The sequence below is a fragment of the Lepidochelys kempii genome, chromosome 3 (genome assembly GCF_965140285.1).
Source record: "Lepidochelys kempii isolate rLepKem1 chromosome 3, rLepKem1.hap1, whole genome shotgun sequence".
Lineage (NCBI taxonomy): Eukaryota > Metazoa > Chordata > Testudines > Cheloniidae > Lepidochelys > Lepidochelys kempii.
Genome location: NC_136382.1, coordinates 165,504,263 through 165,517,109, shown reverse-complemented (window position 1 = coordinate 165,517,109; position 12,847 = coordinate 165,504,263). Strand labels below are relative to the sequence as shown.

The 12,847-nt window shown below is 42.5% G+C and overlaps 1 protein-coding gene across 1 annotated transcript in view; it reads right to left on the bottom strand.

The window, feature by feature from the left end:
• USH2A (usherin) overlaps positions 1–12,847 on the bottom strand; it is a 572,584-nt gene that overhangs the window by 99,901 nt on the left and 459,836 nt on the right. The window contains exons 55-57 of the mRNA XM_073338913.2: positions 9,066–9,173; positions 8,327–8,510; positions 5,879–6,036 (exon numbers count right to left, since the gene is read on the bottom strand). Coding sequence (XP_073195014.2) covers positions 5,879–6,036; positions 8,327–8,510; positions 9,066–9,173 — 450 coding nt within the window. The remainder of the gene's footprint in view (positions 1–5,878; positions 6,037–8,326; positions 8,511–9,065; positions 9,174–12,847) is intronic.

The following is a 12,847-nucleotide window of genomic DNA, read 5'->3' as shown; positions in this document are numbered from 1 at the left end:
GAAATGGGCAATCTGGCAACAGAGGACATGATCCTGTGGGTTTTGGTAGATGTCAGCTTTCGCTGAAGTTCATAGCAATTGAAGACACTTGGCAGGGTTAGGCCACAGTGAGAGCTATCGGTAGTGTTAAGGAGTTTAAATGTAGGATGGATACTTGCGTACCTATTAATAACATTTATGGATAATGCCTGGGGAAAATTATGTTTTTCCCCCATTCAGGCTTTTTGTTTCTATCTATGATATTGACTGTTGTTCCATAAAAATTGTAACATATCCTTCTGTGGGATATCAGTGAAATGTACTGTACCTTTGAGGTTTGTGCACTGATGCAAGTAACACAAAAATCATGGGATACCTATTTCAGAAAATAAAGCCCTATTTTCCTTAGCGAGTGAGGTGTGTCAAACATTTTTTCTGAATCCATCATTTTAACCACTGCTCAGCCACCTTGCCATTTAGCTAGGTCAGGAGTTTTAAAATGTTATATTTCTCTAAAGTTACGGAATTTGGATACATCACTGATGTTGAAACATCACAATTAAAACCCCAAAAAGGAGAATTTGTCTGATAGGATGTCCATAATGAAACCCAAGGGCGAATATTTGATCCAAATTTATTACAGCAGGTAAGCGGATCCAATACCAAAGTGTTCCGCTATCCATAGACAGGAAGATACCAAGGCCAACTACCTTTCCATCAAAACTTTATTAATAAAAAGCCATTTTATTCCTGGAAACAATGTCAATTAAAATGACTGTTTCAGTGGGAGAGTCACTGCCAACCCTTATTATAAAGGCTCAATTCTGGATGTAAAAGGGGAAATCAACAGTATTTTGATAGGGTATGTTGCAAAACCTAGTATTTATACATGGAAAAAGTAAATCTAACAGAAAAAGACTATCCCTCACAATAAGTGAATAAGGGTCACAAGTAGTGTTAGACTAAGCTTGCAGGTCTCAGCTTCCCTGGGCTACATGATCTGGACCTATAAGGTTTACTCACAGAGGATCATGCCATCTCAAAAGATCAGTGCCTCTAAGGGGAACTCCTACCTCCTCTCATTTTTAACCCTGGATCTCCCCTTCTCCCTCAAGAAAACATTTGTAACATGGACAACCTATAGTGACCCATAATCCCAAATTCATGATTATGAAGGAACATCCATTAATCTCTTAGGGGTACTATATGAATCTATGCCTCCATGCGCAGTGTGTGTTTTGGCAGCAGGAGCATTTCCCTGCTATTGCCCTGCTGGGGTGGGAAGAACAGGTGCATCCTGTGCCCCTGAAGACCCCTTCACTGAAGAAACGGTGGCCCCTACCTCATGGCCCACCCCAAAGACCATGTTGTGGGAGAAGCCACTCAGATTCCCTCTAAAGGCCTGAAGACTGGGACTCAGCAGGGAAGTGAGAGAGATCCAGTCGCTCAGCCCCTATCAAGACAACATAAGTAAATTATATGTCTGGAGTGCACCCCAGGACCTGAAGAAGAGGGGTATGTGGGACTGACAGAGAACACTGACTCCTATAGGGGGACCTCTACAATTGTCTGCATAGATTAAACCCAGGTCCAGCAAATATTCATGAAAACCCAATCCTACAATGTGGATGGTTTCAGGAACCCATTTGCCCTTTTACAAAGCCCTAATCTCAAGATAATGACATGTATTATGTTGACCTCTGACTTACTGGAGCCTTAGTCTCAGACTTTTAACCTACTGCCAATTACATGAATTCAAATAGACAAATGAAAAGATCCAGACTATGTTGAGAAACTTTTTCACAAACACCCCACTCCCACAAGTCTTTGTTCACCATTTCAATATTTTCTTGTGTTTCAAAACTTATTTTGAATGTTACTGAATATGCAGGACCTTAAATGATACCTACTATCAAAACTATAGCAGAGTATGAGGCACTTTTCAATAAAATCAGCTGTAGATTATACACAAGTCAAATTCACCTCCTTTCTTGCTAGGTTCTAAATCCTTCCTGGCAGTCGGGGGGAAAGTTTAATTTAAGATTTTAATCTTTTTCATATATTCTAGCATTTCTATAAGGGATTTTGTGCTTCTTCGAATTAAAAGATTGACAGCTCAGGGTATTATAGACCTAGTAGCCACTGGTTAAATGGGCAGAGTTAGCATCAAGCATCACCACAATACTTATTAAGCTATACTTGAATGCAAAATGGTTTTTCTAGGTGAGGCTACTGTCAGTGCCCTCTGACTTTCTCGTAGCCAGTGTCTAGTCTGCAAGGTGAAAATGTCTTAAATAATTAGGAAGAAGGGACATCGAAAAAAGAGTTCACTGAAAAACCTCACACTGTTCTTCTTGCTGTAAACAAACATTTCAAGTTTTTAAAAGACCAATATCAAAGAAAATGGTCACCTGAAAAATAACTACTACCTAGACATTTGAAAACACATTAATGTGCTTCATTAAAAAGGCAAGCATAGTAGGGAGAGATGGCCTGGTGCAAGATTTAAGGCCTGAACCAGAGACTGTGAACCCAAGTCAGGCCATGTATTAAAACAGATCCTTACAAGTTCACTGTTTAGTACATGAAATTGGCAAAGTTGTTGCTACAGTACTAGGCACCAGATATTTACGGAAATGTATTTCAGCTAGTAAGGACACTTTCCAATTTAGTTTAAGATATTAGGAACAAAGGAAGGTAACAAACAAATGTTATGAAATACATAAGGTTGTGTGTAAGTTGTGTATCTAATTGTTAGTTTTAGCCTATAAATGTTGGGGTTCTTTGCTGTAATTTTTTGTGTGGCCCAGGGAACAGCAGATATTTTCACGGCTGACTGAGCCTCTTCTTGCTCCTAGCCACTCATGTGTCAGTGTACCTGTAACCACGGAACCAGGGCACTGATACTGGGACCTAGGGCGCAATAAACCTGGGCAAGTGCCTCTGTTGCCAAGCTGTGCCTGTGGTCTTTTTTTATAAGTAACATCGGGGTTTGCTGAATGAGCAGGCTGCCTTATATGCTGTTAACAGTAATAACACTGAAGCTTCAAGAACAGAAGCACTGGGCAGCCTGAACAGCATTACCAAGACAAGGACATTCCAGCCTTCAACACTTAACAACACTGGGTAGTACTATCAAGGTCTGCTGAACCAGCTATTTGTACAGAGCTGGACAGCACACTGAAAAAAATCATACACATACAAGCTGACACACTGATGACCCCGAACACTGATCCGGTGTCCACTGTAGGGGTTGCGACCTAAAATGACAAAAAACTACAAGTTCAGTTATAGCTACTGTGCTGTTAACAAATTTAAATATATGATGGACATATGCCTATCAATAACTTCTATGGATATATACAAATAAAAGTAGAAGTTCCTGCTGGAGATTAACTATACTAGATGGAAATATGGATCTCTCTCTCTGTATTTCTGTTTCTATCCATGATGTTAACATTTATTCCACAATAATTGTATCATCTAATTTTTATCATGCCAGGGAAATGTAGCATGCCAGTGAAGCCATGATCTGTACTGACTCAATACAACACTTATTCTTGATGGGGTGACAAACATTTAGCTAAATCCTAACTGCTACTCACCCACTCTGCAACGGATTTGTTCAGATTTTGTTGATCTAATAAGTAGGCTAAACTATAAGTGGACCAAAACCTGGCCCATGGTTATGTGAGATTAAAGGGGCTGTTAACACCTAACTCCTGCTTTACACATCTGCACACCAGGCCAAGAAATCCTTCCACTGATCCCAGCCATCTCCATAAGGCCTGGAACCTTATGCCTTCTCTCCAGAAATAGTGGACAGAGCCACTTGGAGTGAGGACGTCATATAAATCAGTATCATTCCATGGATTGTGGTCCTCCTGTCTCCATGACACAGAGTGGGAGTAAAGCAGGAGGTGATGTTAATTACCGATGATGAAACATTAAAATGCAAATATTGCAACTAAAGATGGGCATGAACCACAACACTGAATCTGAAGTCCCCTGGACGATGAGGTGTTTGAAATATAGTTTTCAATATTGCAAATCAAGGTCATCTCAAATTGCAATGCAGTCTCAGGATACCACAACATAGTTAGTTCATGGCTCACTCTTACTCCATTTGCCTTGGCTGGTAACAACTGAGTACAGCTGCTCTATGGCTCCATGTCTAGTGGGCAGCTGGTATCAAGCAGAGTGCCCCAAGGGTCAGTCCTGGGGCTGGTTTTGTTCAATATCTTCATTAATGATCTGGAGAATAGCATGGACTGCACCCTCAGCAAGTTTGCAGATGACATTAAACTGGGAGGAGTGGTAAATATGCTGGAGGGCAGGGGTAGGATACAGAGGGACCTAGACAAATTAGAGAACTGGGCCAAAAGAAATCTAATGAGGTTCAACAAAGACAAGTGCAGAGTCCTGCACTTAGGACGGAAGAATCCCAGGCACTGCTACAGACCAGCAACCGAATGGCTAGGCAGCAGTTCTGCAGAAAAGGACCTAGGAGTTACAGTGGACGAGAAGCTGGATATGAGTCAACAGTGTGCCCTTGTTGCCAAGAAGGCTAATGGCATTTTGGGCTGTATAAGTAGGGGCATTGCCAGAAGATCGAGGGACATGATCGCTCCCCTCTATTCAACATTGGTGAGGCCTCATCTGGAGTACTCTGTCCAGTTTTGGGCCCCACACTACAAGAAGGATGTGGAAAAATTGGAAAGCGTCCAGGGCAACAAAAATGATTAGGGGACTGAAACGCATGACTTATGCAGAGAGGCTGAGAGAACTGGGATTGTTTAGTCTGCAGAAGAGAAGAATGAGAGGGGATTTGATTGTTGCTTTCAACTACCTGAAAGGGGGTTCCAAAGAGGATGGATCTAGACTGTTCTCAGTGGTAGCAGATGACAGAACAAGGAATAATGGTCTCAAGTTGCAGTGGGGGAGGTTTAGGTTGGACATTAGGAAAAACTTTTTCACTAGCAGGGTGGTGAAGCACTGGAATGCGTTACCTAGGGAGGTGGTGGAATCTCCTTCTTTTGAGGTTTTTAAGGCTTCACAAAACTGTGGCTGGGATGATTTAGTTGGGGATTGGTCCTGCTTTGAGCAGGGGATTGGACTAGATGACCTCCTGAGGTCCCTTCCAACCCTGATATTCTATGTTTCTACGATATCCCATTACCAGTCCCATAAACCATCCAGATTTCTCTAATTCAGGATATGGCTGACTTCACCATACTATCTTCTTGATGATGTTGATGATGATGACAATGATGATAGCAAGCCAAACCTATGACTAGTTGCTAACATTTAAAGATCAGGAGCATCAAGACCAAGTTGGGAAAGAGAGACAACTGAAAAGCCATTTCATGTATAATTCATGAATCTTAAAATTAAAATACAGGAAAGGAGTGTCTTTGTTACCGGAACTCAGTGTTGTTCATCCTGCAGGCTAAGTGGCATTTTAAGGCTCCAGGAATAAAGGAACTTATATCATCAACAAGCATCTTCCCTGTCAATAACCCAGTTTCAGCAAAGATGAAAGAAGGAAAATTACATTCAATTTTCTCTGACATGCAGTTATTTGAATTGTTTCTTTCAATAATACTTAATACTTACATAGTAGTTTACATGGTCAAGCCAATGTACAGACAATCAATCCTCACAACAACGCAGTCAGGCACATGAGTCAATATTAGTATTATATTAAATCTCTATAAGAATCCATCAGCATGGGATACCAGCTACCCAATTCACAGATGCATTTTTTGACACCAGACATGAACGAGAAACCAGAATGAAACAGCAGACTTGCCCAATGTATTATTTTTCAATGCCCATTAATTTGCCACAAAGAATTCTTTAATTTGCCAGAAGGAACTATACAGAAGTATGTTTTTACCTGGAGTGTCCCAAGCCACAAATATGGAATATGCATCCATTACTGTGACATTATATGGAACATGGATTTCCTCTGGTGTTTCTACTGGTGTTTGTAGAATGTATTTGTCACTAGTACTGCTGCCACCCCCAGTGCTGGCCTCCAGCTGGTAAACATATCTGCACAAACAGAAAAACAGGAGTAACAGAAACGGTGGTTAAATGCTGTAGGGATGTTTGTACTGGAATTATTTCCCTTTTGCACCAGTTTAGGAAGCACAGACCACAAAGCATGTAATATATATTGCTTCAAAATACAGATTTTCACTTTCTCCTTTTTCAGATAAGAAAAGTCACACATCTCTTGCTAATCAAACTAATACTTTTTATGTTACATTTCATAGCATCTTAAGAAAGAAACACTTAGACCATGTGACACATTAAAACAATTTTAGAATGGCCTCCAAAAATATTAGGAGATGCTGTTATTAGGGATTTTCAACCTCAAACTGGTATGTTCAACATGCATTATCCACCAGCCAGTGCATAGTCTGCTATGTAAAGAATTTCAACCGCTCTGAGCCAAGCCAATAGAAGACAAGTGGAACTATGAGCCAGAACAATTAAAGCTCAGAGAAAGGTGCCGAGGTAGAGAATACCTACAATGGCATGTGGCCCATTGGTGACTGCCAGTAGCAAAAATCCCCAACTGCTGGAGATGGGACACTAGGATTCGGAGGGCTCTGAGTTACTCCAGAGAATTCTTTCCCAGGTATCTGCCTGGTGGGTCCTGCCTCCATGCTCAAGGTCTGTTTTCCATATTTGGGGTCAGGAAGGAATCCTCCCTCCCCCCACACCCGTCAGATTGGCAGAGACCCTGAGGGTTGTTCACCTTCCTCCGTAGCGTAGGGCATGGGTCACTTGCAGGTTTAAACTGGTGTAAATGGTGAATTCTCTGTAATTTGAAATCTTTAAACCATGATTTGAGGACTTCAGTAATTCAGCCAGAGGTTAGGGATCTATTCCAGAACTGGGTGGGTGAGGTTCTGTAGCCTGCAATGGGCAGGTGGTCAGACTAGATCAGTGGTTTTCAAACTTTTTTTCTGGGAACCCAGGTGAAGAAAAGTGTTGATGCCTGTGACCCAAGAGAGCTGGGGATGAGGGGTTTGGGGTGTCGGAGGTGCTCAGGGCTGGGGCAGAGGGTTAAGGTGCGGGGGTAAGGGCTGCGGGATGGGGCCAGGAATGAGGGGTTCGGGGTGTGGGAGGGGGCTCTGAGCTGGGGCAGGGGTGCGGGAAGGGGGTCAGGGATCTGGACTGGGGGTCGAGATGAGGGGTTGGGGTGTTCAGGGCTGGGGCAGGGGGTTGAAGTGCAGGAGGGGGTCAGGGCTTGGGATGAGGTGTTTGGGGTGCAGGAGGGGCTCTGGGTCTGGGGGGGTCTCAGAGCTGGGTTGCAAGGGGGGTCAGGAGGGGCTCCGGGCTAAGTCGGGGGTTAGGGTGCAAGAGGGGATCAGGGCTCTGGGCTGGGGATGAGGAGTTTGTGGTTCAGAAGGGGCTCCGGTTTTGGGGGGGGGGGCTGAGGGCTGGGTCAGGTGGTTGGGGTGCAGGCTCTGGGCTGGGGCCATGAATGAGGTATTTGGGGTGCAGGAAGGGGTTCCAGGTTTGGGGGGGCTCAGGGCTGGGGATTGGGGCGTGGACTTACTTCCAGTGGCTCCCAGTCAGCAGCACAGCCAGGGTGCACCATGCACCGCACTGCACCCAGGAAGCAGCCAGCAGCAGGTGTGGCTCCTAGGTGGAGGCTCGCAAGTGGCTCTGCACAACTCTCACCCACAGGCAACACCCCCCATTTCCCATTGGCTGGTTGCTGGCCAATGGGAGTGCAGAGACGGTGCTCGGGGCAGGGGCAGCACGTGGAGCCCTGTGGCCCACCTGCCTAGAAGCCGGACCCGCTGCTGGCCACTTCCGGGGTGCGGCGTGGCGTCGGAAAAGATAGGCACTAGCAGCCTGCCTTAGCTGGGCAGCACTACCGATGGGACTAGATGATCATGATGGTCCCTTCTGCCCTTCAAGTCTATGAATCAATTTGGTACAAGGCTTGTCTTCATCTGAAGCCTCTTTAAGGAGGTCTTCAATTTTTCAGTGATTAAGGAACAGAATCAGAGATTCTTCTCTTTTTAAATCATCCTAGCAGTTTATGCATAACATTTTCAGGTGTGCCCAAGTGACTTAGGAGCCCCACATCCCATTTTCAAAAGAGACTTAGGCCCTCAGGGCCAGATTTCCAAAGTATTTAGGCACCTCAAGGTGTAGACAGGTGCTTAGCAAGATTTTCAAAAACACTTCAGCAGGTTATGCACATTGAAAATTGGATTCAGGTTCAACTTAAACACCTTTGAACATTTTACTCTTCTCCTGCAAAATCAAATTCTTAAGCACTCTTTGAAGCTTATCAAAGTTCTTTATTAGGCCTTACCTACTGTTGGGCTGCAGGCCATCATCAGTGAAATTCAGAGCTGTGCTGCCACCCTGGAAAATCTCTTCTCCATTACGAAGCAATCGATACTGAGAAACAAGTCCATTGGGTTTTTCTGGTTCACCCCAATAGAATTCCACTCGTGATGAGCTGACTATGATATGACGAGGCTTCGACCATACTCCTGTTAACATCAGCATACCATTGTTTCAGGCATATCATAAAATTAAATATAAAAGGTCCTGATTCTCTATTTCCCTTGTGCAGTCATTTACACCAGTGCAAAACGAGTATAGACCACTTCCAGATCAGAAAGGTAGTTTTACACATATTCTGCCCTCTCTTAGCACCGACATAAATAAATATACAGGATGCAGATCAATGGAGAATCAGACTTAAAAGTTGATAATCACAGGACTAACTTTGCCTGATGTGTCAGCATATATTTATTTTTGTTTTACAAAAATGTGCCCATTACAATTGTCTCTGGAAATAATTTACTTCAAGATGACGCCAGAAAGTTGTTCTCACAAAAAAAACAAAACAAAACAGAGAACCCGAAACATTGTGGTTCAGCATACAGATGGGGTTATAATACAATTATTGCACTGTAGAGCCAAATTACCTATTGTAAATTACTGCTTGGGAGCGCCATCAATGTCAATGGAGTTTTGCCCATTTACAGAAGATTTTACCCCCAATGATTCCCTCTAATATTATGGGAATGCCTTTTCCTTACCCTGAGGAGCAGCTTGCAAGGTTCGACCTGCAAATGGCTGGCTAGAGCTACATCCAGCAGATGTGCATGTTGTAAGTGTGAAGCTGTAGTTAGTGTATGGCTGGAGACCTAAAAACAAAACAAACAAACAATCATACTAAACATGATGACCTTAGACATTCTGAGAATTACAACTGTAGAGGGAAAGTTGCTGAACTTACGGATCAGAGATGGGTTACGTCAAAAGATCTGTATTTCTAAGGTACAGTTGGAAGGGAAAATATGGTATCTGGAGTTAGCATATAGAGTAATTTACAGTAAGGGCCTGCTGTAGAGATCTAATTGTGTGCAGTGCAGCAGTAAAATGTTTAAATTACTCTGGTTGTGACTGCAATTATTTGCACACACAAGTTGTGCATAAAAAAAATGAGGCCATTAAAAACTTGGCCCTAAGTCTGCATAAATAGTGAAATTAGGGAAATAGTGCAAATTTGGATGTAAGCAATGTCATATTCATTTAAGAAGTGTGGCAAAACCACTCCGAGTTAGTCATGGGTGATCTTCAAAAAGTTTGGAGGTTCCATACAGATAAGTACCAGAATATTTGAATGCTTAGCTTAAGAGTTTTGCTCCTGCACCTCGCTTGCACTAGTGTAGATCTGGAGTAACTCCACTGAAATACATGGGGGTAACATAAATGTCAAACTGGTGAAAGTGGGGGAAGAATTAGTCCCCACAAGTCTGTATTATTGCCTTGGAAATCTCTTATGCACAAGGTGTGAAATCCTGGCCCCACTGAAGTAACGGGATTTCACCCAAACTCGTTTAAGATATTTTTGGTATTTCCCACTTCCACTCTGATAATATGTATCCAGACGCCGCGAGTCTCACGCCCGAGTTGTGTGAGTCTTCAGTTACCTCATGAAACCTCATGGAGTGGAGCCCAGGACTGGGAGCAGGAGCCTATGCACCTCCATCATGCCAGGAGGGAAGACGCTCTGCCCTTATGTGACCCAGCCCTGGTTATCTCCTCCCCATTGATGGAAGTGTGCCCTGCCCACAGCTTTGGGGCGGGTAGGGCAGAACCCATCATGTTAGTAATCACAAACTTTACATTACAACTTTGCCAACTTCAGATGTCTGCAAACCACACGACCAGCCTGCACTCCTGTCCTGGGTTCTAGCCAGAGCCAGGAAGTGCCAAAGGTTCAAAATAAAACAGAGAAAGTGACTAAATTCCAAGGACAATTGTGACACTATCACTGGCTTCATCGACATTGCAAGACAGGGCACTTCCCTTCCAGATCCTGGAATAGAACCCAGGATTTCTGAGTTTTACCATTCCTCCGATGGCAGCAAATATCTTTGAAAACCACTGACAAAGTAAGGACCTCACCCTCCTCTAGTGCTGATCCACATAGATGAGGACAATTTACTACTGCTATCAGTTACTCCATTGGCACAAAGATCTAAAGGTTTCAAACCTGTCCATGACCCATATTGGTGTCAATAGAACACTGTAGGACAGATTTTTTTTTCTTTTTTCCAGTTTGTGTTTTTAAAAATGTAGGAAATTATACATAAAAGCTATGCTGAAAGAATATTAAGGTTTCAAAATCAAACTCTCAAAAGTTAGGAACTCCCAGAATTAAGTTTGCTTGTGCATCCTGAATTCGGCTCCTTTGCATGTATACGTCTTTTATTATATCCTATTTTTTCCACAGGACGTCTGGCTCATTCAGTGCACCTGTTCTGGGGATGAATCATGGCTATGTAGTAAAGGAGGCTGTTATCTATTGGATCTTGACCTCATTTGTTGCAGAAATTGACTGGTGTATAGTGAAGCAGTCAGGGGACTGCAGGAGAAAAGGAGGGTCTCATGGTTAAGACAGTTGAATGTTGCCCTTGAGAACTGGATTTTATCCCTGGATCTGCCACAGAGTTCCTGTGTGATGCTGGGCAACTCATTTAAACCAAACTTTTCAGAGACTGTCACTAATCGTGTGTTCCTCATTTTCTGGATGCCCAACCAGAGACCTTGGGGTCTGATTTACAGAGAGTTGAACACGCACAACTGCAAATGAAGACAATGGGAGCTGTGCATAACATATTAAGTGTTATATAATGCTAAGTACTCTCATCTCAAATTTGGCACACAAAATTAGTGGATACTTCTGATCTTAATCTCTTTGTGCCTCAGTTCCACATTTGTAAAATGGGAATAATTCCCCCACTCATTTCATAGGGGCGTTATGAAGATAAATTAATTATTTTTTCTGAAGTCCTCGGATATTATCGTGATGAGCATCATAAGGAAACCAATAATTCTACCTTCAGAGCAGGAATTGAATGGCATGAAGTAAATAAGGCATGGGGGCTACACATTCCAATGAGGATAAAAAATATTGACTAGCTTCTCATTAATTGAGCACCGGCCATTCTGAATGAGGAGAGATCCTATGGAAAAAAATAGTATGTGATCATATAATTAAAGACTGTATCATAATGCATATGCACAAGGGCTACACAGGCAACCTTAATTCAGGCATTTCCTACTTTTGAGTGCTTGACATTGCAACTTTAATATTGCTCTTTAAAGATTCATGTGAGAGCGTGTACATGTAATTGTAATTATTTTTAAAAATACAGTCCCACAACAAGAAAAAACATGAGGATAAAAGTCTTTGTTCAAAACCAGTTAGGCCATATTTTCACAGTTAAAAGGAATGGTTTATACATACAGAGCAGTAATAAGCAACAGGCAGCTAGAGAGGTAAAATAATGAATGGAAGACACAAAAGCTGCTCACAAACTGAACAGGATGTGAAGAAAAGAAAATAAAGAGATGACTCAGGGGGACAGCCCTGAATGTAACCTAATCATGAACTGGAAGAGAAGAAAAATCATCCGAACGCTCAGGATAAAAGTAAGAGGGGAGGAAATGACAGTTGCAGACTAGACAGAAGCAAAGGCATGGAGGAAAGCCAATAATTTAACATTCAGGCTAGGAAAGATTACTGTGGCAACAAATTACTTGAATTCCCCATAAGGGAGTCATGTTCACTTTTAAAGGAAACACGCATAATAAAGCAATACTCATTTACAGCTACACTTTAAAGAGAAAAATGGGCATTAAAAAGAGAGCGCACGGTTTCACTAAATTTATTGAAAAAATTCTGGTGCCTGGAACTTCTGGTCCCTACATGTAGCTGATTTTAGATAGTTTATAAGTTCTTTGCTATCAGGACTTTGTGCATGTTTTGGAGAGCCCTGTACGAATCTATGCATGTGATTAATTATAAATGACAACAAACATAATATGATAATTGTGAAATGCAAACAATACTTCGCTTTTAAAAAATTTCCCCTGTGGATATGAATTCAAGGAGACATTTCCCTTGGAATTTGATTCTGCAATTGTTACTTTGAGGTGGTCAGCAACTGGACTACTGTATCATCCGCTGTTTTCCAAGTGGTTGCCAAACAGCTCTTAAAGAACGTATTGTCCTATCAATCAGTCAATCATTTCCAACACTATTTGTCTCTGCTTGTGGTCCTGGCTGCAGCTGGGTCAGCAATTAGCTCCAGTGCTGACAGTCCTGGGCCACCACATGAATTTCACTCAGGAGCACGTCAAGTTGCTGATAGTTTTTATTTATGAAAAAAAAAATGTTGCTAATGAGTCACCACTGCCTGGAGATAGGGTTGTCCAGTGGCAGCACGACTGAATCACACACACCTTTCCACTACCCTTAAGTACAGAGAGAGAGAGAGAGAGAGTGTGTGTGTGTAGAATAATTTCA